This window comes from Boleophthalmus pectinirostris, unplaced genomic scaffold (assembly GCF_026225935.1).
Source record: "Boleophthalmus pectinirostris isolate CB_2022bp ecotype Guang Dong unplaced genomic scaffold, ASM2622593v1 HiC_scaffold_2, whole genome shotgun sequence".
Taxonomy (NCBI): domain Eukaryota; kingdom Metazoa; phylum Chordata; class Actinopteri; order Gobiiformes; family Gobiidae; genus Boleophthalmus; species Boleophthalmus pectinirostris.
Window position 1 is genome coordinate 23,094,733 of NW_026571152.1, and position 27,372 is coordinate 23,122,104.

The 27,372-nt window shown below is 39.3% G+C and overlaps 1 protein-coding gene across 1 annotated transcript in view; it reads left to right on the plus strand.

Annotated features, from left to right (window-relative positions):
* LOC110169454 (PDZ domain-containing RING finger protein 4-like) overlaps positions 1–27,372 on the plus strand; it is a 144,563-nt gene that overhangs the window by 93,497 nt on the left and 23,694 nt on the right. The window contains exon 3 of the mRNA XM_055155990.1: positions 25,073–25,326. Within this exon, the coding sequence (XP_055011965.1) occupies positions 25,073–25,326 (254 nt within the window). The remainder of the gene's footprint in view (positions 1–25,072; positions 25,327–27,372) is intronic.

Consider the following 27,372-nt stretch of genomic DNA (forward strand, 5'->3'; position numbering starts at 1 on the left):
AGGTCAGAGAGCGCCCCCTGCTGCAGGCCAGATAAGGGAGCTGTGACATTAGTGTGACACGCCCCCAACCATGTCCATCCGCTGTGACCAGAGTGATAAGGACCTCCATAAATGTGGATTCTGCCACAAGGCTGAAATGAAATCCCCTTCAGCATCAGATGTAGTTGCACCATTAAATATTGCTTTCGAAAAAGGAGCTCATGCTATTTGCTCTTAAATCAGCCTTGTGAGTCTGACAGCTGTGCCAGGCCAGTGCCTCCTAAATTCCTCTGCACTTCTCGCTGTCTAGTAAACAAAGCTGACAGTACAATATATGGCGTAAAGGATGTAATAATCTGCAACATTTACATTCAGACCTTATGTAGCCTTTACAGTTTTTTTTTATTATTTTATTTTATTTTTTTTTTTATTAAAAGCCCTGTATTACCCAGAATCGTCTGTTGTGAGCTTTTTGCCATGTTATAATGTTGTTACCTCATCAAAAACATAGCTGGAGTTGTGTTTTGTTCCATTCACATGTTTGAGAAATCCTGCATTACTTGGTTGTTTGCATCTCCAAACCTCAAAATGTTTTATTCCCCCTTGTGATGTTCAAGATGAGTTACCTTTTACCTTTTACCTTTTACTTCAGGAGAGATTGGCAATTCCAGGGCTGAAAGTATCTAAATGATTCTAGTGAAGGTGTATGCAGTCCAAAAACACAGTGGAGGACTTCATGTATTACCACATGACACAAGACACATGACACACATCACAAGGTGGAATCTAAATATGCAGGTTTTGTGTGTTAAACATTTGTGAATGAAACACAACTCCAGGTATATTTTTGATGAGGAAAAAACATAACATAGACCAGGAAGTAGCATAATATGGTCCCTTTAAGAATTTTTTGACCCATTACTAAGGCGTTATTGTCCCATTTGGATAACTGATTTATTGTGCGATTGTTACGCAGATGATCATGGGGTGGTTAAATGCAAAACAGAGGCAAGTAGTATTGAAGTATTGCAATTGCTATTACTGCTAGTTTTGTAATATACTTGTATGTATCTAATGAATTCCAGCCTTTACGATTTGACAGTTGTGATTCTAATTGTGATATATATATTTAACCACCATCCTAAACAGTGCAATGTAATGTAGATTAAGATTATGTTTCAACCATTACCTGAAGCTCTAACCTGTGAAACTGAACAATGCAGTGGTTTCCTGTTTTTCTTTGGACTATATTATCTCTACCAAACAACCAGTGACCACACAAAGCAAAGCCCATTGTCCAGTCTTGGCCATGGTGTTTACACCGTGGTCCAGGCTGCGGTCTGCCCCTCTGCTGTCACACTGACACACTGACACACTTACAAAGGCCCTGCTTTTAATGAGCTGCATCACAATGAGAGCACAACAATAGCTTTAGAAAAACACAATCAAATCAATGCCTCATCACTGTGGGGCTGCCTTTGTTGACGCTCCAGTGTTAATGTAATTTAATTGGATTGTAAAGTCTATTTAAATCCCTAATAGTTTACCATTTCAGAGCCAAGAGTTAAAGGTGCCGTACCTTACTTTTACTGCCTTAAAAACGTGAAAAACAGAAGTAGTTCCTTTTAAATGCTTCACAACGCTCCACGGTTACTGCTGTGTAACTTTTCTGGTAGGGGGTTTGCCACAAGCTTGTTTCCATGGCGATATTATTTCTTTGCCTGAAAGGTTTCACAGTATGGCATTAAACTCATCCATGTTGCATTCATTCACTTGTATGTGTTTTACTGCTCAAAAATACTTAAAAAAAAAAAAAACATGCATTCCTACATTGAGTGACCTGTCAGCTCGCCTGGAGATATTGCAGGTTTGAAAATGGGTAGAATAAATAGATATAAGTTTAATGCCATACTGTGGGACATTCTCAACAAAGTAATAACATTTCCATGAAGCAGGTGTGTGTACCCTCTAGAAAGTTACACCGTGCACTACTAAGTTATTACGGTAAATAAATATGCTAGGATTGCACAAGTTTATTATTGATTTTCACAACTTATAGAGGCCAGTGTTGAGTTTTGCTGTCACAGTAATGCTAACAGAGCAATTCCTGATTCTCACGGATTCTCACACAATAAAAACACTTAATAATTAAACACAGACGATGCACCCAAGTTGAATATTTACCCCAAGAGTTGCTTTAACAATATATGTGTTCTGGAGCGTGACACATTTTGTTCAATAGGGAAAAAATGGGTACAGCCTCTTTAATTGTTTCACCATCGTTCTGGGATGTTTATTTGGGATGTGTTTGTAAATGTTCACATAAAGCGTTGGATGGAGATACAGAGAAAGCGCTGATAGCACAGGATCACAGCAGGAGGCTTGAGCTCTGGGTGCATTCTCCCCTCAGCTCTACAGTCAGCCCCACACCTCCCACACAGCCTCACACTGACACTCAGGAGGACCACCTGCCATATGCAGCTCAGGCAGCACAGTTTAGCTGTTTTTACTGTCACTGCTCAGGAAAATGTGCTGCTACTCTCAAGGAGGAAATATGTGGATTTTTACAAAGTTGAAATCCAAAAACATACTTATTCTTTACTAACTTTTTAGAGAATAACAAGTGTGATAGCAGCTGTGGCAGTGGTTTTAGTTTTAGGATGTTCTGATGGAAAACTTCTAAATAATGTTACCAACAGTGAGAAATATGGCAACAAATTAATATAAAGATTTAGATTTTATCACAATTCACTTCATTTTTTTCCATTTTCTCTTAAGAGGTAAATAAACAATCTGCTTCTTCTGGAAGTTCACACTTCACTGTGATTGGTAAAGTCCAGCTCTCATTCACCGGGAGCTTTACAGAGACTAACATGAAATGTGGATGGGAGAAAAGAGCTTTATTAAATAGAGATAATATAGGCAATATGAGAATATGACCAAAATATCAGTTTGTCACAGGGATAAAATCACAATCACATTTTTATCACCATTTTGCCTAGCCCTGACTGTATTACACTTCATTTATTTATTAGTGGGTCATATTTCACCAATTTATGTAAAATGAAGTCAAGTATGAGAGCTTGTGAAACTTCATATGGTCCCAAGGTCAACTGCTCATTAATGCAGCCTTTGGACTCCAAATCGTCTAAATTGAAATGACTGGGAGACAGAAGAGGAGTATATTACCACACACTTGAATATGAAGAGCCTGATCTCACCCAGTGACTCTTCTCAAGTGCCTTCTCCCACCACAGTACAAGTGTTTGAGGACGACCCTGTCCGTCAGCTCGCCTGTGCTCTGGGCTTGTGAGAGCAGTGCAATGTGGGTAATGTCCTGGGAGTGCCAAATGCCAGTCCATTAGTGTCAACGGCACGTCACCACCCCAGAGTGTCATCAATCGTGCCATTTTCTCTCCTCCAACACTTGTCCACTGTGAAAGGGGCGGGGCTTCTGTCATCTCACAAAACGCAACACCAAAGTCTCCTGCAAATACCATAGCTGTAGAGTGTGATTTACATGCAGTATAGACAGCCACATAAAAGGGCAGAGGAATGTCTTGAAAACACCATATTATTTTGTGTAGACGAGACAAGCAAAGTGAACTTGATTCGTGTTTTCCTCACTGCTGTCAGCGCCTTAGGGAGGACCAATCAATAAAGGGATGTCTGTTTTTAGACAGTGCATTTGGATGGAATTAATCAATAGTGGAATATGTTTCAAAACACAAAGGGAGTTGCGGGACGGGGTCAACGCCATCCTGTTACCTGGGGGCTCCTATTCATCAGGGGAATGGCAATTGTGTTTCGGAGCTTATACGCGGTCCACAGGGGGAGGTTATGCAAGTACATGTGATGCTGTTTGCACACTGAGACAGCATAGCTCTGGGGAAGGTTGTATTTCAGGAAACACACAGAGGACTGGAATATCCTGGTTGCTTGGGGAAAATGTATCCCCTCTTCTATTTTTTATTTTGTTAAAGAATGAGTTTGGCAGGCACATTATTGAGGGGAGATTCTGTATCCTCTGGCTCTGTCTCTTTGTCGACACAGGAGCAGTGATAGCCCCAGGTGAATGCAACAAACACGGCAGTCTTCTTCTCTCAAAATAGTTAAAGTGGGTCTCAAACTGGAAAGATAAAGATGGCAGTTTTGTACAGTATTTTACAGTATTAAATGTAATATTTATGTTCATTTACTTTTGAAATCTTAAAGGTGAACTATGTCACTTTTGTCTCCAGGGAGATGTTATTACTACCACGTAATTTTTCTCAGCATGGAATTGCAGCTTGAGGTATTTTAGGCCTTAAACACCTGTAATTGACGTTCACTGTATTGTGGAACATTCCAGACAATACAATAATATTTTCCCAGTATGTGGTGAACCTCCCCCCCCAAGAAGTTCCATAGTGCCCCTTTAAGTACGACAAGCTAAATTGAGCTTGTGAAACCCCTTTTTCTTCCCTGTTGTGTGATGGATTGAAAGATTGACACCATTACCCATGTTGGTAGAAAATAGCCCAGTCACTTCCATTACAGTACCAGGTGGTAAGAACAACAAAAATAGCCACACAAAAGATTACAGCACCAGGTTTTGTTCAAGGGAAAACCAACATACAGACACAGAAATACACAGTGATACAATACTGCATTAAAACATCAAAGAAGAAGAGTAATGCGCCCATTAATCTTGTCTGTGTAATCCCTCAGTCATCCAGGTATGATCCACAGCAAATGAAAAATTCAGTTCTGTCACTTGGACTGAAGTGTTAGAGTGAAGACATGTTTTCCTGCTCATCCAAGCGGCTTCTTCACTTCATTACCCCATAACTTTTCTTCAACAAGCCTGCCTCCCATCCTCATGAGCATTATGTGTCATTAAAGGTGCACAAGTAACATTTCTGGTGGGAGGGTCCATCACCTGCTTTTCTCCATGGAGATGTTATTGATTTGTCTGGAATGTTCCACAGTATGGTATGACTATATTCAGCTTTAATTTATTCATTTTCTGGGGGTGTTTTTATTGCCAGAAAATGCTTGTCTTGATTGATTCACCTGCTTGTTTCTGTGGAGGTACCTAAATATAATGTTATTTGTAGAACAGGTAAAATAACTGCTCCATGGAGATTTTGGACCATATATTGACCATTTAAAGCCAGGGACATTTTACAATTTTATACATTTTATGATCCAGCCATGTGGTCAGCACATCCTGATGGTTGGTTGTTATTCTTGACATTTGGACTGTACCTTGCTTTTAAATGGTAAAACTATTTATATATTTATAGCCATAATTAGGGGTGGGCAATATGCAGTGGTTGAAAAAGTACTCAATTTTGTAGTGCAGATACTAGACCAAAAAAATACTAAAGTAAAAGTAAAAGTGTCTACTTAGCAAAAGTATTACAATACCTGCTTAAAAGTGTACTTAAAGAGTAAAAAGTAAAAATATTTCATGCAGATTTACAGTAAGATGCAAAACAAATTTGATCATTGTTTTCTTGGAGCCAGATCATGATTTCAACTTTATCAAAAGTCTATCTAAGTAAAGTCATCTGCTTCTCACAAAAGTTTATATTTGTGGCTTACTCTGAATGTTACAGAGGCTAACCAACTGAACGCCCATCCCCAGCCACAACAGCGATTTCCACACAATAGCGTAGCTGGGATTGTGCCCTAATGAATACATTTACTGTACAATTATTTAATTAGCTCCTTGCACATCTACAGTTTGACCCAGCACATACGCCACATGCTCCAGACTGAAGCTCCCTCAGCTGCTCTCCTCTTGAACCAACACTGGCACAAAATTACACGCGTGAAACAAAGTGCGAGGAGCTCCGAGTGCCAGATGTTCACTAGTGCTTTAACAGGTTGCCCCTCTGCTGCTGGGGACCAATTAGCATTTGTCATGACCAACTTCTACTCCACAACTTATCTGTGTGTTTTGAACCTGGACTTCTTAATTTTCTCCACAATACGGTTCATATTTTATTACACCCACTAATTGCCTGTCCATACAGCCGTCCGTGCTTGCTCCCAGTCGGAAAATTGTAGTCCAAATCACAGAGGAACAGACTCTCAGCTCCCAAACAGTTGCGCCGATCTAATTATAAAACACTAGGTAAATGTTGAGCAGATGCCCTCAGCCCCCTCTCTGTCTGCCGTTGTGGGAAGCATTTGGTGTGGTTCTGGTGTTACAGTGGATCCACATGGAGAGGCTGTCTTTGCCAAGTGCCTGCCGAGATATAAATGACCCCAGTTGCTCGCTAGAATCTAGACTGTAGTGTTTGTACAGCAGACAAAGGAAGATTTCTGTCCTCTGTATGTGTGTGTGTGCGGATACTAGTTTCTCCTCATGAGCACACTGTTTTTAGGATGACGAAATACTAATTTTTAAGCTTTACTGTTGTTGAATTTTAATTTGCTAAGCTGTACATCTGGTTATAACAGAAGGAGAGAGGCCAACAGACAGTAGGGGGTGAAGGAGGAACTAGAGGTTAATGATGAAACGTTTGGACCATCTAAACAACAATAACCATGGGAGACTACCATTTACATCAGCAGTTCAGAAGGCACACTGTTGTTACCTTAAGGTTAGTGGATCAATCTTGCCAGGCCAGCCAATATTACAGCCTTTTACAAAACTTTACAGAGATGTGTGGGTCTGGAACGTTGTCTTGTCTCAATTTCCGATGGCCATGATAAAACCAAGACAAAACTGAGGAAAAATGTGGATTTCCGCAGAGTGAACCAGTGAACCACTAAACTCTGAATGATACGAGAATGTTCGAGAGTAGTTGTCTTCTGTTTTTGAGAGACACATGCTACAAAATCAGCAGCTATAATTGTAAGGACGGTTGTTGGATGCACTTTGTTTTGATTCCATACCACCTGGATTCAAACAGAAAGTGAAAGGGATTGACTAACCAGGCAAGGGTCAATCCTCACTGTAATTACTGCACTCTGCTTATGGATTCTAGGATAAAACACCTGGGAAAAATTTGTGTTTGTGCCATGTCTTTAGTGGTGATTGGAAAGGCCAAATCCACAGAACGCCTGCCTCCATCACTTTGTCCCAAGGCAGCTGAGGCAGATTTATCCTCTAAATCAGGGGTTCACCAACTATCGGTCTGTGGCTAAAAATCAGACCACGGGCCATCTAGTACTGAAAAAATATTATATATCTTTAAAATATAAACGTAAAACTCCTTTTAGTTTACCACCATATTTACTACACACTTTACTACAAGTCAACCTAAATATAGTCCAAATTAACCTAAAGAGGAAACCTGATTATTAAGACCAGTTTTTGACCATTTTGTGCGCTTATTACTGGCCCTGCCCTCCCTCTCTCATCATCCTTGAAATTGAATGTTTATTACCTTATGTGAAAAAAGGTTGGAGACCACTGCTCTAAGGCGTTGTATTCCTTTTTCATTTGAAAACTTTACTTCAGTGCAAGTAGCGTTCTGTCTTCTTTGTTTTCCTTGATGCTTCCCTCTGTGGGCTGCTGGAGCAGAGCAGCTGTCACTTGTGTCTATGCCCCTCCTGTCCTGACCTGGTACACACCTGTCTAGATGCCAGAATACATTACACTGGCCGTATACTGCCTGCAGTTCTCCTGCAAATGTTATCACGGGTGTTCCATCGATGATGCGAATAATATATATATCTTGTTGTGGTCTTGTTTGCTGCTTGTTAAACAATACTGACTTGATGCTCATGTCGTACAGTATGTGTTTGAGTAAACCCTCTCCTGAATAATAATGAGTGAGGCTGATTGCTGTTGTGCTCTTCAGATTCTCTCAGGAGTAAGTGTGAATAATCCTTTATTAAAGACATTATCCACAGCAGAGATGCTCTTGTGAAGCAGCCCTGTTGTCACATTACTACAATATTTACAGTTGTCATTGAGTTTACATGCAGGTCAAGATACAAAATAATTGCCTTCAGTTACTGTAGTTTTTCATATCTTAGTTGTACTTGCGTGTTAAAGGTACACCATGGAACTTTTTTTGGAGGTGCTTTGGTTTGAATGTTCTGATAGCTTCCATTTATTCAATTCTAGTTTTTTTTTTTTGTGTGTGTTTTGTTTTGTTTTTCAAAAATTCCTTAAAACTACACAAACATGGATGCTTCTCCACTGATCTGACCTGGAACTTGGTCTTGTGGCATCACCAGCTTGTCTCAGTGGAAATAGATGAGTTTTTTATGCCATAGACTATTCCAGGCAAAGCCATAACATATCCAGGGAGATAAACAGTGGGCATTACCTACCCCAAAAGGTGCATCTTTAAGTAGTTGCTAACCCTGAATCATTCTCAATAAACTCTTAGACTATTATAAATTCAGTCTTTGTAGATGCTTTTTTAAAGAGTAAATAGTGTGGTTATTATTATAAAGTGTTGCCACATTTATTCTTCTGCTGTCATCACAAAAAGATACATTTCCAATTTACTATGGAGCCCTAATAGAAATGTAACCCACACGATTCAGTTTGTATTTTGCCTGAGGCTGCAGTTTCTCTTATGAGGCAAATAAAGACCTTGGTTTTTTACAAATGTCTGCCGTCGCAAAGGGCTTGACATGAGAGCGGTGAAATGCCTTGTCTACTAACACCAAGCAAGTCTGGTCAATTCTGCCAATGTCAAAGAGAACAAAAGAAGTGGATTACTGATGCTAGCCTGGGGCGCGGTGCACTGAACCCCGAATGCAGCTTCCTGTGCAACCAACTCATCTTTGAATCTTAATTTATCCATGGAAATGTTTTCGCAAAGCCAAAGAGCGCCGTATGTCTGGGAGCTATAGTCTATTGGATGGCGTGTCATGCTTATAAAACCCAGGAGTCTCAGGTGCCTTGTGAATAAATCTTGGGTTATTGACTCCGGAGCAGACGCCTGTACTCAGCACCACGGGAATCACCACTGCACGCTGCATATTGCCACCTCTTTGATTTGTTAAAGGGTCATTTGAAGAAGTCACACAGTAATAATAATGGTCAGTCAATGGTCATTCCTGTGAGACAATAGTAGGATGAAATACTATTGTGTTATTTATTTTGGGGTCAGTAACATTGCTTATGTTCATGAAACAAAGAGATATTTTAACTTTTGGAATAGTTTACATATTTGCATATTAGTATTTAGTTTGCCCCCCCCACCGCGCCTAAAATGTGTCCGTGTTTGGGGCCGCTGGGTGAGACAGTCTGAGAGGTCTGGTGTGCAAGAGAGCCTCAGTGTCCCCGAGCCATGTATGGTTGAACTCGCTGAGCGCAGGAGCCTTGGATATATGTCAGTCGGACCAATTTTGGTTCGTTTGCAGGTGCAGACCATACTAGAGTCTATATGCTACATAATAACAATTTTATTGCCTGGTACAGACCAAATAATCAAACTAGTGGTGTGAAAGCTCCCTAAATAAATTTTATTTAAAGGTGCACTATGTAACTTGGCTGGTAGATGGTCCTTCACCTGCTTGTTGCATGGAGATGTGCCTAGAATGTTGGCCATAAATGTATCAATCTCCATGGAAACTTGCGAGCCATTTGGCTTAGATGTACAGGTTAGATTTGGGGAGAGGCAACTTCACTCACAGTAAGAATGAATGTTTTTGAGCAGTAATAACTCCTGTAGTTGAATAAATGCAAGACAGATTAGTTTAATACCATATTGTGGACAATTTAAACTAAAGCATTCACATCACCATGGAGACGAGCATGTTGTGGACCGTCTCCCAAAAGTTACGCATTGTAGCTATAAATTTACCTTAAACTTAAATTTAAGTCATATATTCTACTTAACAGTACTCTTATTTCAGGCTTACTGCTGTGAGTAAGTGGCAAGTTACAAATGGCTTTATTGTGATCATATGAAATGGTTTGTGGTTTCTTGTACTCCTCCTTGCTTTTTTTGTGGTCTAAAATATCAGGTTCAGTGTATTACAAAAAGTATCCTTCCATTTACGTTAACTTTAAATTATAAATTATATGTAATTACTTGGACCCAGGACTACTTTGTATTACTTCCACAAGAGTAATAACTAGTTTTTGGCTACTTCACCTCTGATAATTAACCCTGAACATTCACCTACTTACTCTTTGTCATTCTTGCATATACGATTAATAGTTCAGCTGTGGAAAACTCAAACAAGCTAAGTATCTGTGAGCTAAAGGACAGAGAGGTACAGAGTGTCTGGAGTTAAAGGAGTTAGTCCAATTAAGCACGCCGTTCCCAATGAGACAGTGATGAAACTGCTGATGATAATCTTATCCTTGTACTGAGCCCCAGCACAATGCATGATTAAGGGAGGGACATTATCTCGTAGGACTGATCACGGCTGTAATCAGTCCAGACCGGGGTCTCGCTGAGCACTTAGACACAGTCAGAGGGGTTAGAGAGAGTCTACGGTCTGGCCTGGCTCCACAGAGATGCTCTTCATGTCCACGGTAAACAAAAGGAAGTAGGGGGAAATTGGATGCTATTGCGAACTTCCTGCAGAGTTCTGATTGCACGCCAGGCCAAATGCAAGAAAAATGATGTTCAGAAGAGCTACTTCAGTCTACCTGTATGTCTGTGTCTGTCTGAGTGGAAAAAGTTTTGATTCAAGATGTGATTGATGACAGATCTAAAATGGTGAATATTTGGGTGATTGCTTGTTGCATGGATGGTGGAGCTTAACAACAGATTTCTCTCATTTTTTTTTAATATAATATAGGCTAGAGACTTTGCTGTCCACTATGTTTCCTTTTGCTTTGTTTTGTTTTTTCCAAGTTCTGTGATAGTGATTTATGTTTTAAAATCAGGTTTCAGTTAACAGTGCACATCTTGAACAAATCCAGGAACATTAACAATTAATTAAAAATTTACAATTTAAAATGTTTTTTTATCTTTTATCAGTGAATACTTAAGGCCGTAGTTCAATATCACTATCAGACCTGAAAGAAACCTGGATCGGTCCATCCCTAGTAACAGTGACAGGGTTAACAACTATATTCATAAAAAGATGGGATATTTTGTTGTTCGCTGAGTATAAACGATTCCCTAAATAGTTGCAAACTGAAATCATGATTTCAACGTGAGATAATTATGGGGCAGGCACCATTTCTTCATATTACATAAATTTCTAATAGAGCTGTGTTATTGTCAAACATGTATAAGAAAGAGACATTATGGACTAGAACTTTTAGTGGTCCATTAGACCTGAATGTTTAGCACCAAGTCTGAAGTTGATAATAGCTCTAACATGGATCCCCAGTATGACATCAAGAGGCAGATTAAACATGCTCTGTAATAGTGAATGTGACAGTTTGGTGACAGTTTATTCCGAAGGTAATGAAACATCTGTCACAACAGCTCTGTCTGACCTGAAGCTGCACGGAGTAAATGAGCCGTGACATTGCTCTACTCTTGATGGAGACTACATTAATGAAAAAAAAAAAAAAACTCCACCTGGCATTTTATTTTAATGTATGCACAAAACAAGCAACAAACTCATCATGATTAGGAACAGCTGGCTTGGCTCTTGTCTGAACGCAAAGATGAACCAGATATACGCTGCCATCTTCTTTGACTAATGATTGTGCCAAGTTTTGAAGTTGGTCCAAATCTAGTTGTTGTTTAGCATATGGAGCTTGTGGATACACTCCAGAGGGTTTTCATTGGCACTTCAGAAATATTTGGACTTCATGCGTTAATATTATGCAGGAGCTGATGGCAGGGAGGATCATGTGGTAATAGAATGCATGTGTTGGTTGGGAGTTGGTGCAAAGCGGTTTTAGTGTGACTAGATTTCCACGCCGTATACTCAGGCTGTGCTCAGGGAATAAGTGCTATGCCAGAATAATAAATATCTATATTAGTAAAGTAGGCCTCCATTATATTAGTTTGTATCTACGCCTGTCACTATAAGTACTATATTTAGTCATCGGTCAATATGTTAAATGGAACAATTATTTTTGAGGGTCAATTTTTGCTGTTTGTACTAGTGGGGAACTTTTTGTTATTTTTCTGTTCTACAATTACATTTGAACTGTACAAATTCTTTGACTCATTATAGATACAAACTCATAACTTAAACATTTAATTCTGCTATATAATACATTTAGATTTATTTTTGGGGTATGAGCCTAGTTTAGGGTTATTGGATCAGTGTCATAAATTAGTTTCAGTATTATTGTTTATTGTCTATGTTTTATTCAGTAATATACCGTACTTCAAAATGTGTTATTATGACAGGGCTATTTATATCAGGTGTCTGCATGTGAGTGTTGGGACTGATAAAACTTTGTCCACGCTAGAGATGCGCGGATCGCGGTTATAGCCACGGACTCCGCGGCTAAACCGTGGGTCGGGCGGATGACGTGACGAAAAATAATATTTTAATTAAATTTGGGTGGGTGGCTGTTTCACTACTCAAATAAAAAACTCTGAACTCGGAGCAAATGGGAGGGGACCGAGCAGATGGCGGGCGGGTGCGGTTTTGAAAACTGGTTAAAAACTGTGGTTGCAAATGGATAGCGGGCGGATGATGAGTTTTGCGATGCGGTTGCAGATGAAAAAGTAGCCCATCCGTGCATCTCTAGTCCACGCATGTCCACGGGTGGGACTAAATATGTCTTTGATTTGATTTTCTTCTGCTTATTCCTGATGTGTGTTTTGTGACTACCAAGATTATTAAGGTAATCAGTGTTATGGTTAATTGGGGAACAATTTAATCATGAGGAAAAAATATTTGTGTGAATTGTTTCAAATCTACTTAAAACAGTTTTTTTTTAAATATGGCTGCCTTTGTTACTAATACTTTTCTTGATCACTTGGTCACATACACTTGAACAATGGTTATTCTTTACAGTAGACCAGGCATGTTCAAACTATGGCCTGCTGACCAATTGCAGCCGTCAGAAAATTTTTTCTTCCCACTAAATTGGCTAAAATGACAAAAAAAATAAATAAAATAAAAAAAACTGTACTTTTTATCTGCAGTTTTTATAAACCCATTATCAAACATGTTAGTATGTCTATTACCAGTGCTAACCACCCGTGTATGGCTGCTTTGTCTCTGCTTCATCTGTTTTAATATGGGGTTTTGATGACAAAAGTTTGGACACCCCTGTATTAGACCCTGTACTAGACAATGTGAATGGAAGCTAATAAAGGATTTCACAAATGTTTGGCCATGGAGTCAATAATTGTGAATGATAATCAAATTGCAATGTTTCTTCTCATAACCTTAAATATTGATATTGCGACACCCTGAGTTGTTTGTGTTTTCAGTAGCCAAGTACTCATGGTCACTGACTTGCTGAGAAAACAAGTTACTAGAAAACATAACTCTTCATATTATATATTTTTCACCATTTGGCAGCCCTAATATCTATGCATTTGCTCTGGCCCTCCACCTTACCCTGGTTAATGGCTAACAGGCAGCCCATTGGCTCGCTGTGGGGGTCCTCGCTGACCTTTCTGACCCTCTCAGTTTATTATTTACACTGTGGACGCTGCATGTGGCACCGGCTGACCTCAGCGCTCAGTCCAGAAGCAGACAGCAGCACAAACAAAGAGGGGGCAGAGAGGGGAGGGTGCCACACGAGGAGTCAATGTTGTCAGTGTGTGTGCTGCTTTATGTAAATATTGCTGATCCACTGTTAATTGCATCTGCAGTTTGGATGAGCGCTTATATGGGGAAAACTATTCAACACTTCTAATACCTTCTAATGCCGTGGATTACAGTGAAAAATCTTTATGGATTTCAAGACTATACAGTTATATACATTTCTTACATCAGCCAATTATTGTTAATACACTCTTGCAACTTGACACACATTGTACCTAATAGAATGGCTATGGTTTGTTTTGCCATTTTTACTTCTGCCAGAGTAAGGTTAATGTATGCTTTATTATCCCCGTAGGGAAATTTGTCCTTTGCATTTGACTCATCCTTAAATGCTGCTGGAGGCAACCTCTCAGGAGCAATAGGCGCCTCCCGAGACCCATCTCTAGATCTTTTGCTAGGCTTGATCAGAACTACTTCACCTGGAGGATTTTAAGTATTGTGCATGTTTTGGGTTGATGGGAGAAACCAGAGTGCCCAGAGTCAACCCAAGGAGAAACATGCAAACTCTGCACAGGAAAGTGCAAGTGAACTGGGACGTTCTTGCTGTGAGACTTTAAGTGCTCGCCTCTCAACCACTGCGCCATTTATGTTAGCTTAAATTGCAGCAGCACCTGTGTGTTTTTGTATTTTTTTTTTTTTTTTTTTTTTAATAAAAATAATGGAAAGAGGCTTAAATTTCCATTGACAAACGCTCCTGCTGTTCTTTGAACCTGTCCCAAGCCTGGACAAAAGGGAGAGCATCTGGTGTGAAACATATGCCAAATGAATATGCACATCATGGCACTGGAGGAGGCAGATGATTTGCTGTGGCGTTCCAAGAAGGGACAAGCCAAGACATTTGGCACCACTTTCACTCATGTACCATATGCTCTCACTAGTGGTTTCCATATTGTGGGTCAGGATTCAAATGTGGGTCAGAGGGAGGTCAAATAAAGTGCATCTAAATTTAAGCTTATCATAAATTGTTTTACACATCAATTTCAGAAGTCCTTACAAAATTTTTGGAAATCACAAATGCATTGGATTTGTATAGTGCTTTTTGAACACCCAAAGGGGCTTTACAATGTATTATTCATTCACTCCATGGCCTGTGGTGGTAAACTCATTCTGTAGCCAACAGCTGTCCTGGGGCAGTCTGATGCCTCTGGTGACACTGGCCCTTGGGACCACTACCTACTATCACCCACACTGAACTGAAGTAGGTATGGCCATACTAGAGTAACAGACTAGATACTACTTTTGACTTATGCCATTAAACTATAACCTCCACTTCAAAACAGCTTAGTAACCATCTGCTATTACTTCTAGGCTGCAAAAATTCATAACGCGATCCGTTAATAACCATAGTTTATCAATACTGTCCAAAGCATCTGCATTACATTCACTCCTCACACTTGCTCATACACCAGCTCCTATCATTGACTTTGAGCCATTATTGTGGAAATAAGTACCTGCAAAGTGCACAGAGCGAACACTTTGGGATTATTTGTGGCGTTCTTTTGCCCATTAAAAGTATCTTGGTTGGCACTTTCATTCATTCTCCCTCCTTTCCTGTCTAGTTCCGTAACAGTGCCCCGGTGATTCTCTGCAGTCAGCATATGGACAGCACCATTACTCCTTACAACATCTCCACACACAGCCAACCCATTTTGCTGATCTACACTGTACATAGCATCTCCCAGTCTCCTCGCTCTTTCCCCCAATACCAATTACCAGTTATCACCGGGCGCGAGGCACCTAATCTATTAGTTATTCATCCACCCAAGCGCGCCTTTTTACACTAATTTGATTTTCTCCCTCCATTTTACACAAAACTCAAGCAAAGACGGTGAGATCTTAAAAGTTAAGCACAAAGATTAACGGTGCATTGCTAAATCTCTTTTGCAAATACTCTCCGCTCGTGCCATTAACCTTGGATGTGCTGATTAACTTTGCTGCTCCCAAATGAGAAAACCTGTGAATAATTTCATAATCCACCCAAAATAGGATTGTAGAGTGATCCAGTATGTGGATGGCAGATGAATGAGATTAGGGTAAATATTCTGGGTATGTCAGAGAGTCTTATTTTTGATGTTGCAATGTGAAATATACAGTAACTTCATACTTTTAAATTCAACATGTTTTGCTCGGGTAAAATGTGAGCTTGGTTCAGTTGACTTGAACTATACCAGTAACTGAAAATAAACTTTTTAGGGCTGTGTGATCTGACAACAAAAATGACATTGTAATTAGATCTCTGTGACAATACTTTATTTAGCAAAATGGTTATGTTGTGTAATTCAGCATTTTTTGTTTTTTATTTAAAGGGCCCATATTTTCTGATCTGTATTATAATCAAAAACATTGTGTTTCATTCTCACATATTTAACACGCAAACCCTGCATATTTAGTCTCAGTTCTGTTCCACTTTAGGATGTCATGTGGTAATATAGGAAGTGCTCCAATGTGTTTTTAAACTCCATACACCTTCACTATAATCATTTGACAGTGAGGTGTGTAGTCTCAGAAGAGACAGATAGTTATAGTTATACTTGTGTGGTCATGAATTGTAATTTAGTTTTTTTTTTTTTTTGGCATATCATCCTACTGCCATGACAATGTCTATGACAGACTTGTCCAAAGTATGGCCAGGGGGACAAATGCAGCCCTCAGACCAATTTTTCTTGGCCCTCAAACTTCTTACTGAATTGGCTGAAATGACCAAAACCAATTATTTTTACTGCAAATTTTAAAAATGTAACTTTATAAATTCATTATCAATTATTTTCTAATTTAATGTTTGGTGCGTCAGTTCTGTTTTTTTAATGCATCAATTTGAATTATTTCCTGTACTGATGGGTGTGGGTTTTTTGGCCTCTGTTATGTGTTTGTTTTAATATGCTACTCTTGATAACTGAAGTTTGAACACCCCCGGTCTAGACTCAACTTTTTGCCTCCATCTTGACCTTGAACTACTACTACTTTCATTATGAAGTCATCGTGTTTAACAGCCTTTATCCTGATCTCGATCATCTCTTCTGCCCATGCCCTCTGTAAAAGTTGCCCTTCGGTTCAGTTACAGCTTCAGACTGGATCATGACTATATACTATAAAAACCCAGACAGTGAATTTTACCACTGATTAAAGGAGGAATCCACATTGAACTGGGCGGGCAGTAAAGGGAGTACAGAATTCATCAACTGTATGAAGTCTGAACAGTGTTGTGTAGGTCCTTTAATGTGAGAACAGCCCTGGGGCTCTGTGTTTATGTGATGGAGAGGTTAGCGCAGCATTGTTTTATGCTGTTCATATGCTGAAAAAATGGAAGGTCAAGTCCAGTAAAATATTTTGTGCATTACTATACATTTGTTTTGTTTTTGACTGCATGTCCCTCAAGTTGTTCTGAAGTATTAAGTTATTGTTTGGTTCATGGTCTCAAATTCAGTCCTATTTTTGAAACTAATTTTAGTGTACTTCAGGTAATACTACACTACACTAAAGTTATAAGGGGAAGAGGCGTTGGATCCAACAAACTTTTATGGATGCATCACTCCAGCCACTGAGCTACTGAACCTGTTGTAAAGTTTTACAAGCAGCAGTATTGGAAAAGGTAGCAGTAAAATAAGTTAAACAAAATGGGAGGAATTTGTTATATAAGGTGAGCAGTGGTATGTGGGTTCTGGGATGCAACAGCCACCCTGGGCCCTGTGTTTTATGTGGCTGGAGGGGTTAACACAGCTGCCCTGCTCTGCTCCTGTCGCTGCTCCTGTCTCTGCACCTGTGTCTGCTCCTGTCAACATGCTGAGGAGACTGTCAAATTTCCCCTGTGCCTCTCTCTGGCCCTCTCTTAGTTTCATGTGGTTGGAGTAGTGTAGGTCCCACACACACTGTCTGTGTGATTTATGAAGTCATAAGGGCTGCACTGTGGCAGACCTCAGCCCTCTATTTTATCCTGACACTTCTTATTGAAATGAGACATTTGGGTGTAAGGAGCAACTCCAGACGTTTTCTTAGCGCCATGATGAGCCAGTCCCATCAGATCTCTGCTCTCCTCCGGGAATATTCAATTCCACTTCTGCAGCCAGTGTCTCTATTGTCCCTTGGGTTTTATTTATGAAATTGCAAATTGAATTCCTCATGAATAGCGGTAAAAATAACAGAGTGCAGAAACCACTCTAGACAGCCATCTCTCTGTTCTACGTCTGTAGGGTTAGAAATCAACTGGTAATAAAGTGGCTAGAGGCAGTGGGAGATGAGAGCTATTCCTGCAAATAATGAACAACAAGCCTAGACAGTCCTGGCTCCTTAAAAATGAAATGTGCCCTAAAACATGCAGTTTATAGACTATATATTACTGTATCAGGCATTATTGTTTAGCTATGGCAGGTAGATTTTCAATCTTTTGAGATATTATTCCTTTTTATAGAAACTTATTATAAGGCAGTGCACTGGGTAAGGTACACTTTATTGTCCCCTTGTAGGGAAATTTGACCCATTCTGTGGTGTATATTTTGGCTTTATTGGGGAAAGTGTTGCCTAGATAACACCCACCCAGACATGCAGAGAGGCCTAGTCAGCCCGGCAGTTGAACCTGGAATCTTCTTACTGTCACAAGAGAGTGAGAGCCGCCATGGTCTTGAGGCAGGACCACATTACCTGGAGGGTTATTTCTTTATGTATTTGTTTTGGGCTGGTGTGCAGAGGTACAAACTGGGGGAGCACTGCTACCCACTCAAATAATATATCAAATCCTCATGGTTTTAAAGTTTGTCTTGTGTTACTCCATTATGCTTGTTAGACTATAGTATTTTTTTAAAAAAAACAACATGTTTGTGGAAAAATAGCCCATTCTTTCTGCACTAACACCACCTCTGCTCTCCCATTCTCTCAGTGCTCCTGACATCACACAGCCCAGTGGAGGTCCCAGCCCTGTAGGTCATGTTTGGTGCTCTTAAAAGCTCAGATGAAATAGGCGTGTAATCAGCATCCCTAAACAGTGCACTCCTGAGGCTGTATGACCTGCACGTTCCTTCTCTCTCCATCTGCCCCACAGCCCCACAGGTCCTATGGAGCAGCAGGTGGCCACACGCTGGAGGTTTCCCTGTATGCAATGTTAGATTAGTACTCATGTAATTATTTGTCAATACACCAATCTAATGCACTTTCAACTGTTGCCAAAGCTGTGAATGACCTTAAAGTGATCTGCCTCTTGCTCAGCTTTGATGTGAGTGAAGACATTCTGACTCCATAAAATCCATAAGCCAAAAAACATCAACATTTCATTAAGATTCAAAGTGCTACACAGCAGCCATGAAGCGATGTATGCAGTTAATTTGAAGGCATAAAAAGCTAATGGACTATTAGGGCCTTCTGCCTGGGGCTGCCTTTACTCCGCGCACCAGAACTCCATCAATCACTGGTGTCCGTAACTCCCCGCTGCCAGCATCTGCGAGTGAGCGGCAGAGGGATAATGCACATGAAAAGGCATTGACCAAAGCTGACACCGCACTGATAAACTGGCCCCTCTTTGTTCACTCTGACACTACATCTGCCCTGAGTCGTTCTGGGTTATTGATGGAAGCCCCAAGCTTAAAAGACAGCACTACTGGAGGAAAAGTTGTGTGTCTCGCAAAGTGACTGTATACCCACTACTTCAACAGTTTTCATAGTGTTTCTCTATATTTATTTATCTCCTAAAGCTGCACTATGTAACTTTTCTCCTAGGACGTCCATCACCTGCTCCATAAACTTGTCATTGTTTTGGCTGAAATGTCACAGTAAGGTATTAAGCATATCTATGACTATGGGTACAAGAAGGTTACCTGTTCAGCCAGAATTACACACTTTGACAAAATACAAGTGGATCTGGAGCCATATCCTGTCTAGCTGATTTCAGAGGGCGTGATTGACAGGCAGATTAACCAATCAGAGAAACGCATGTTCTGTTCGTGTCAAAAACAAACATGGCTGCTTACATGTAAGAAAAAAGCAACATAATGGGCTGAGTTAACAATGGAAGCACCAAACAATTACTTATTTCAGGTAAGAGAAGCTGTATATTTTTCATGATATGAGAATTTTCAAGAGAAGACATCTCGATCTTTCCACATTTGAGAGACACATTAGCTGCTGTAGTTGGGCCGTCTCATTTTGGACAGAGGTTTTTCACTCTCTATTGTCTGGATTCAGACAGGATGCAGAAGGGCCTGGCTGGTCAGGCAAACAAGCAGGGTCCAGATGACACCAGGCAAAGTTACATGTCAGGTCTGTGGAAAAGCAATCACAGTAAGAATGCATGTTTCTCAAGGTATTTCTGAACAATAAAAACATGGGTAAGTAATAAATGCGAGATAAATAAGGGGAATTTAATAATAATTGGGAATTTTCCAGGCAAAGCAATAACCTTGCAGGTGGCAGGTGCCCCCATCAGAACAGTTACAGATGATGCCTCACTGACATACCACCTTTCATTATTACATTCATTCAATATTATACAATCTGGTAAACAATTTATCTACGGGTGTTTTAACATTCTGAACTTACAATTCCTGGGTGAGATTCTTCAAGTATCTTACTTACTCTTAAATTTCTCCCTCAACAGCTTTTAGCTCCACAAAAATAAAACTTTTACCTTGTTACACCCAGGCTTCCCAAGAGTACACAACTTGTGAATTCTATCAATACCACATGCCGCACATTCAAAACCGGGAGCGAAAAAGGAGGCTTGATCCCTTTCGATTCACTCTGCTAAGCTGCTTTTGTGCGTTAGCTTTGGAGGCAAGTCTGCTGGTGGTCTCAAGGGCTTAAACTGAAAACACACAGCACTCTCCAGGCTACAGCTGCTGCATATCCGTGTGTAAACAGACAGAATATGAATCCATCGTCCAATTTCTTCATCCTCCATCTCTTTCTCTCCAAATTTCACGTTTACCTGATCATTTCCTGGCCCAGGGGTAGAGCAAATCCACTTTATATGAATAATTATTATGGTGGCTTCCCAGAGTTGGGGGGTAATTCATGTTGACAGTGTCTATGAATGGAGACATGCAGGTCAAGGAGTGATCGCAAAGGGCTTGGTAAATACTACAGCTGCTAAATAATTTGTGAGGATTTAGTTGAGTATTATATGTTTAGAGAAATATTTATATTTCTGCACTTTGAGTAAACACTTGAACAGATATTGTTAGCTTTAAATATTTTCCGTTCAGTATTATCAATCCAGTATTTTCAAAAGTTGCCTCTCTGGTATATTACACTTGCTTATTAATGGCAGTGTGCACTTTAGCAGAAGCTTTCTCCAGTACTGCTGTGGAGTCCTTGAGCAAGACACTTTCCAAAACTTGTGTGCCAGTGTTCATTAATTAAGTAGTGTAGGAGTGTAGTATACAGTGTTTTGATCATAACTAGAAGAAAAGATGGGTGCTATTTCAGAAAATGTATATTATTGCAATTGTTGTTTTGGAGATTTGTAATCAAATACATTTATTTGAACAGCCTGCAAAAAATGTTTTAAAAATTAGAGATACACTGGACCAAGTTTTTCAGTTCCGATACCAATGTTCATACTTTTGCCGGTTTCTGCCAATATCCAATATCAACCAATGCCAGGGCAGTGACTGAAAATATAATTTATTAATTTAAACACAAACATCATAAGGTATAAAGTAAGTGACCCAAATGTGTTTTCTAACTACAAAGCAGCTTTGTAAAAATGCAAGTTTAATATTATGAGATGTTTTGGCCCAACATTGTCCAGTAAATCATCTTATTACACTAATTTATAGACCTAAATGGGATATCAGCTGAACTGTTATGAGTATTGTATATACAGATGTAACAATATAGAAATTACTCGATACGATTCTTCCACGATATGCATGTCATGGTACAATATTTATTGCGATATTTTGTGTGTGAACTGTAAATATGCTACTTTTTTCTTTTAAAATGCTTTGACAAGACTTTGGTTCTGTCATAATAAAAATAATTAAGATTTGAAAGTGCAGTTATTTTTTCATGTAATCGGCACTGAAAGTGAGCAAAGGATCATGATCTATTTAGTTTCCTGAGTTTTTTCATTGTAATTCAATATATTGTGAGGTTTGTAATTCAATATATTTTGATGGCCCACGATATTTTTGTGAGACCTTTGACAATATGATATCATGATATTTTGCTTATTGTTACATCCCTAGTACTGTATCAACTTTCAGTGAATTCTATAATTATATAGTCCATTCTCATTTTCTGCCAAGCTTGAATTGCTGTAGTATTATTTGTATGGTAATTGAGATAAAAAGAATAAGTAAAATGTATTTAAAAAGGTAGTTTTTCTCAACATTGCCCAACCATAGCCAGATGCCCATTTCCTTTCTTTCTGTTTGGTACATTTAACATTTATTATCAATTGTCTGAACACATGTGTATGACTTGGGCCAGTGCTGGATAAATTGGCTAACATGGCCATTACATTCTGGTCCACATTACTCGAGTCTGTCTACCCTGCACCTATTAGTTACAACAGGTGGTTAATCGAAAATGAAATTGTTATCAAGACATTCCCAAACCACGCTGGAAGCATTTCTTCTGCTGGGAGAATCTCCGAGAGTGTTTTGAAAGCTGTAGCCATCTTTTCCCATCTGTCTGATAGGACTTTGAGTGTACACAACAAAACAAAGGAGTGGTGAGGGATTTACTTTGGAAGACACCATTCAGCTATTCCCTGGTGCTAGAGTTGAAGCTATTTAATATTCCGCGTTTGATTGGTGGATTAATTGTTCCATCTGGCTGTCGTGGAAATCATTGGATTGAAAAAAAAACTCTAGTGTTTTTGTGTTTAGTTGTTTTATTGTAGTTAGAAATTGGATATAGGAGGAGTAGCGCGGATTGGACAGGCTGTACCAAAGGGATAGCTGGGAAATGCGGTCATTTTTCTCTTGTCATACATCATAGACCACCTCATTTGTCTGCTCCAAGTCCTTTGTTTCCTGTTCCAAGATGGCTGCCCAAGTGGAAGCCCTGGGAATTGGGTCCTGAGTTATTACCATAGTTCACTACATTTCTTTAATATTAAAACCAATGTATGTGCGGCAGTGTTTAATATCTGCTGACTGGCTGTAAAGGTTTCACGGGCAGGATGGAGAGAGAGATGAGGGGTACGGAAGCACAAAGGAAGTCTTTTTTTTTTTCTTACAAATTGCCTCACGGATACTCAAGAGGAGTGTTGACCCAGTTTATGTGGTGTACTGGTGATTAATGCAGCACTGCTCTAAACAAAGGTCGTGTGAGGAGGCAGAGGAGCAGACTGTTACAACAGGAGCTCAGGGACACTGTGTGGATGTGCAATGTTATGGAGGAAATATATGGTTTGTAGGACATAGGAGTCCCGGGAGAGAGTGAATATATGTAAAGAAAAAAAACCTGTACTAGCCTAAATGCACTTTCCATTAACTGTAGGGATGGTCTGATATGGATTTTTTTTTCTTTTGGTCCCATTACCAATGTCTCATATTTTTTTACGGCTGTAGATAATGAACTGATATATTAAGATTTTAATATCTGTATTATCTATTGTCCCCAATTTTTTTAGGTTATAGTAAAGTTTACAAAGTGACTTTTAACTGTGAAAAAAAACAGGTAATATTTAAAAATCTTATTGATACTATATGCGGGAAAACCCTCCTATATTCCTGATAACGATTAGAAGTGGCATATTAGCTATACCTTATTGATGTTGGTTGAATGTGGGTTGTTTCTCTGTTTTTATGTTGTATTAGAATGAATCTGTTTGTCTGTACAAAGGATTGTGCAGTTAATTTCATTTTAAAAATGACATGGTTTTGTGTTTTTGTGTGGTAAATGACAAAGTTTATATTGTTGCTGTTCGTTAACCTTAGGGCTCAACAATTTGGAAAAAATATTTAATTAAATATTTTCTGACAATTTGTTATTGACAAGATAAAAGACTCAAACTGAAAACCGTGATTGATCAATGCAGTGTTGCCCAGCCCTATTAGACATCATATAAAAAGTAATATATGAAGTTCTCCAACTTTAATCATTGACAATGCCCAACTGTACCGTTTTCTCTGCATCTAAACTTATGCAAACAGTTCCCTGAGGCCTTCTTCCCATTAAATAGATTGCATTTTTAGCTTTCACTTTTAATGTTAGTTGCTTGCAGTTTTCTGTCTAATAGATCAATGTGTTTTCCCCAGCCACTTTTTTTGAATATAAATGCTCCTCTTACTTTTACTTTGAGATTGCTATTTGAACTTGTCAGCAGTCTAAGCAGTATGCCCTCTATCAAAACACATTTAAACACAATAGTGGGTGTAATTACCTAGCGCCATAGCTCCTTCTCTTTGTCCTCTCGTGGTTATCTAAATCATTATCTCAGATTCTGAGCATTTGGACCAAAAGCGTGTTCTCTGAGGGATTCCACAGTCAGGCCTTTCTTATTCCAAAGAAATTACTGGCGCTAAATGAAGCAATGATTTTCTCTGTATGTGCCAGCTGAATAGTTAGGAGGGTTTCCAATCTGGGAGGAGAAGCCAGTTCAATTTGTGAAGATGAGGACGAATATGGACCTAACAGAGGCTGCTTTGATCTGGCCCTCAGATAATGTCACTTCAAAGCAGGTTTGGGTCTGTTTCCAGAATTTCTAATATATTCTCAGGTCTCCTTGGGAACAAATTCAAGACAACATTTTAATCTAGTCCCTTATTGTGTTTTGTTGACCCTCAAACTTAAATAGAAATTTACCTGGAAATGTTTTGCTGGTAGTGGTTGGTCAGTGGGATGTGTTTTTCTCTTAGAATTACCAATATAATACTAAGAATTTTTGGATGGCACCCGATTTTTTTTTTTCATGAATGCCCAGGAAGAACATGTTTTTTGTATCCTGGATTTTTCTCAATTTGTTTTGAGAACGTCCGAGGTTTATTTGTCATATCTGTTATCTAAAAACAATGTTAAACTCTATTATCATTATGTTTTACAGGTCTATTCAGTGCAACATGATCAACAAAATAATAAATAATTTAAAGTATATGAAAAGAATTTGCTATGCGCTGGATGTTGTTGTCCTAGTCTTGAGGCTGTGGTATTGCTGTAGGGTTGAACATACTGGAAAATTCGGGAATTGTGGTTTAGTGTTTTTAATGAATTTATATTTGAATTTATGAGTTCGGCATTTTAACCACATCTATGATCATGTGTTTGATGATTGGAACCATAGACTATGGACATAGACATTGGAACGGCTTGCTTCGTAGCTTCATTTGACTGGAGCCGAACGCTATGGGATTCGTCGCTCTCCCTCAGTCCACTTCTTTATGCAGTCTATGATTGTGACATTATTTGTAAACAGTTGCCTACAACAAGAAGCTGAAACTCATGAATTGCTGAACTGTTTTCAGATTTTCACACCAATGTGGCATATACATAGAGTGCAGTTCCACAGTACACTCTTTAATGTGAATCTTACCATTTGTTGCAGGTGAATGGGAAGGAGCTTTCCAAGTGCGGCCATGATGAGGGGGTGGCGTCCTTCTGCAGTGCTCGGGAGCCTGTTGTGGTGCAGGTCATCCGCAGGACAGCAAGCGGCCGCCCTCATGGCTCCCCTCAGGAGATCCATGTGGTGGACGTGTGCACACAGACCGACATCACCTTTGAACACATCATGGCTCTGGCCAAGCTCCGCCCCTCTACGCCCCCAGTGCCTGATGTCTGCCCCTTCCTGCTCTCAGACAGGTACTAAAGACACAACACGAAGCATTATAGTGGTGGATTGTACAGTGTCCTCTAATCATAATAGTATCTTTGATAAATGGACAAAGAAGGCACTACAAATCCTTAATCTTGTTTTCAAATAGAGATTTTGTCTGTCACAGATTGCTGTTGGTGAAGAGTAATACACAGTTTGATCCTATTCATTCACAGAAAACTGCATCTTCTCAAAATAAGATTCCCTGAACAAATGATGTATCATAACCTACAAAAACTTCACAGTAAAGCAAATAATGTCCACCAAGATTCTTCCCACTGCTTTCTTCTTTTCCATAACCACCATACTATTGATAGTTATGCTTGATCAGTGGGTACATTTACGTGAGCAGTAAAGATAATTTAAGAATACCAAAGTATGTATATACGATTCAAGTGTTCATATAGATCAAATAATACTTTAAGAAGGCAGTTCTAAATATTCTTAATCAGATAAAATGAATAAACATTGTACTTGGTTAGATCCTATATTACATTAACAAAAGTAAATGGATTGAAAGAAACAACATCACTGTGAGAGTTGTATCATAAGGCTAATATGTGCATAAATTGCTAATTACATAAATGATTCAGAATTAATAAAAACTGTTTGAATTTGATAAATGAGCCCCTCACCATCCTTCATCCTCTGCTCTCCTCTGTCATTGACAGCTAGAGGACACACTGAAAGATGCTAATTAATAAGAAGGAAGTGTTCTGCAAAGTGTTTCAATCATTTTGTTTACTGTAAATTAGGCTCACTTGTTGACACTGATAAACAAGTAAATGGCAGAGTAAATCGACCAGATGTTTAAAAAACACCAAATTCTAGTGAAATTAAAATATTGCCTTGGAAACATAAAAAAGAACTTAATGTTGTAAACAAAGTGGTTGAAGGTCTAGTTCCCATCCTGCCTGCCCCCACCATCTGAAAACATACTTGTGTTAAAGGCCCTGTACAGGATTTTGAAATGAGTGAAGAACTTTCTTTAATGGAACTGTTAGCCAAGCTCATTTAGTCCCTTCTCCAGGAGTATACAGTAACTCAATACAAATACTCATTTTATTAGGAGTAGTTTGATCTTGGATAGTCACCAGCGCCTGTACTTGTTTCCATACAAATAGCTGCTTTTACAATACACCTGGATCAGAAGAAATCAAAATCAGGTAAATTTCCTGAATAGTCTTAAGGGTGCACTCACACAAGCCTAACCAAGCACAGCCCCTAACGTGTGGTATGTTTGTCCAAGGTGAGTGCAATTAAACCGTGCCAAGGCATGGCACATTTCAGACTTTGGGCCTTTTGGAGGAGGTGGGCCAAAGCATGGCATGGTTGCTCATGTACACGCACACGCACGGCTTTACTATAAGAGTCCTGTCAGGTGTGCAGATGTTACTCATATTAGGACATCAGTGAATAAAACTCCACTCTAAAACACACAGTGAATCTGCACTTTCCTTCAATAAGGACTGTGCACAGTGAGAAAAGTTTTGCAGGCTCGTCTCTGATTGTCCTCACTCCCTCACACTGTTATTATATCCAAAAACTCACGGAGGAGCAGCAGAACTCACATCTGCCTCACTATTTAATAAATATTTCATGCCGCTGGACTAATTTTCTCTAAACTCGATAGCACTACTGCTCGACATATAAACAAACAGCACCGTGTGATGACGTCATTGGGCTGTGGTCCGGTTTGGTTGTGCAGGTGTGAGTGTGGGCCATAGAACCCTGTGGAATCATGCTTGAAACAATATTATAACATTTATCAGAAAATGGTGTAATATGGGCCCTTTAAGGTCCATAGTAGTAGTAACCTTCTTCATGTATAACCTTGAACAGGAACAAGAGGAAATTAATAAATAATAAATGCTAAAAAACGAATCGACAGCAGTTTTTCAACAGCATTGAATCTTCAAACTTACTTCAAAGCCTACACAATCCACTCTCATTACCATACTGTAACATTGTTCATTGGTGCTATTGCTCAAAGAGATATTTTTACACTTTTCTTTAGGGGTTTTTTCAGGAAA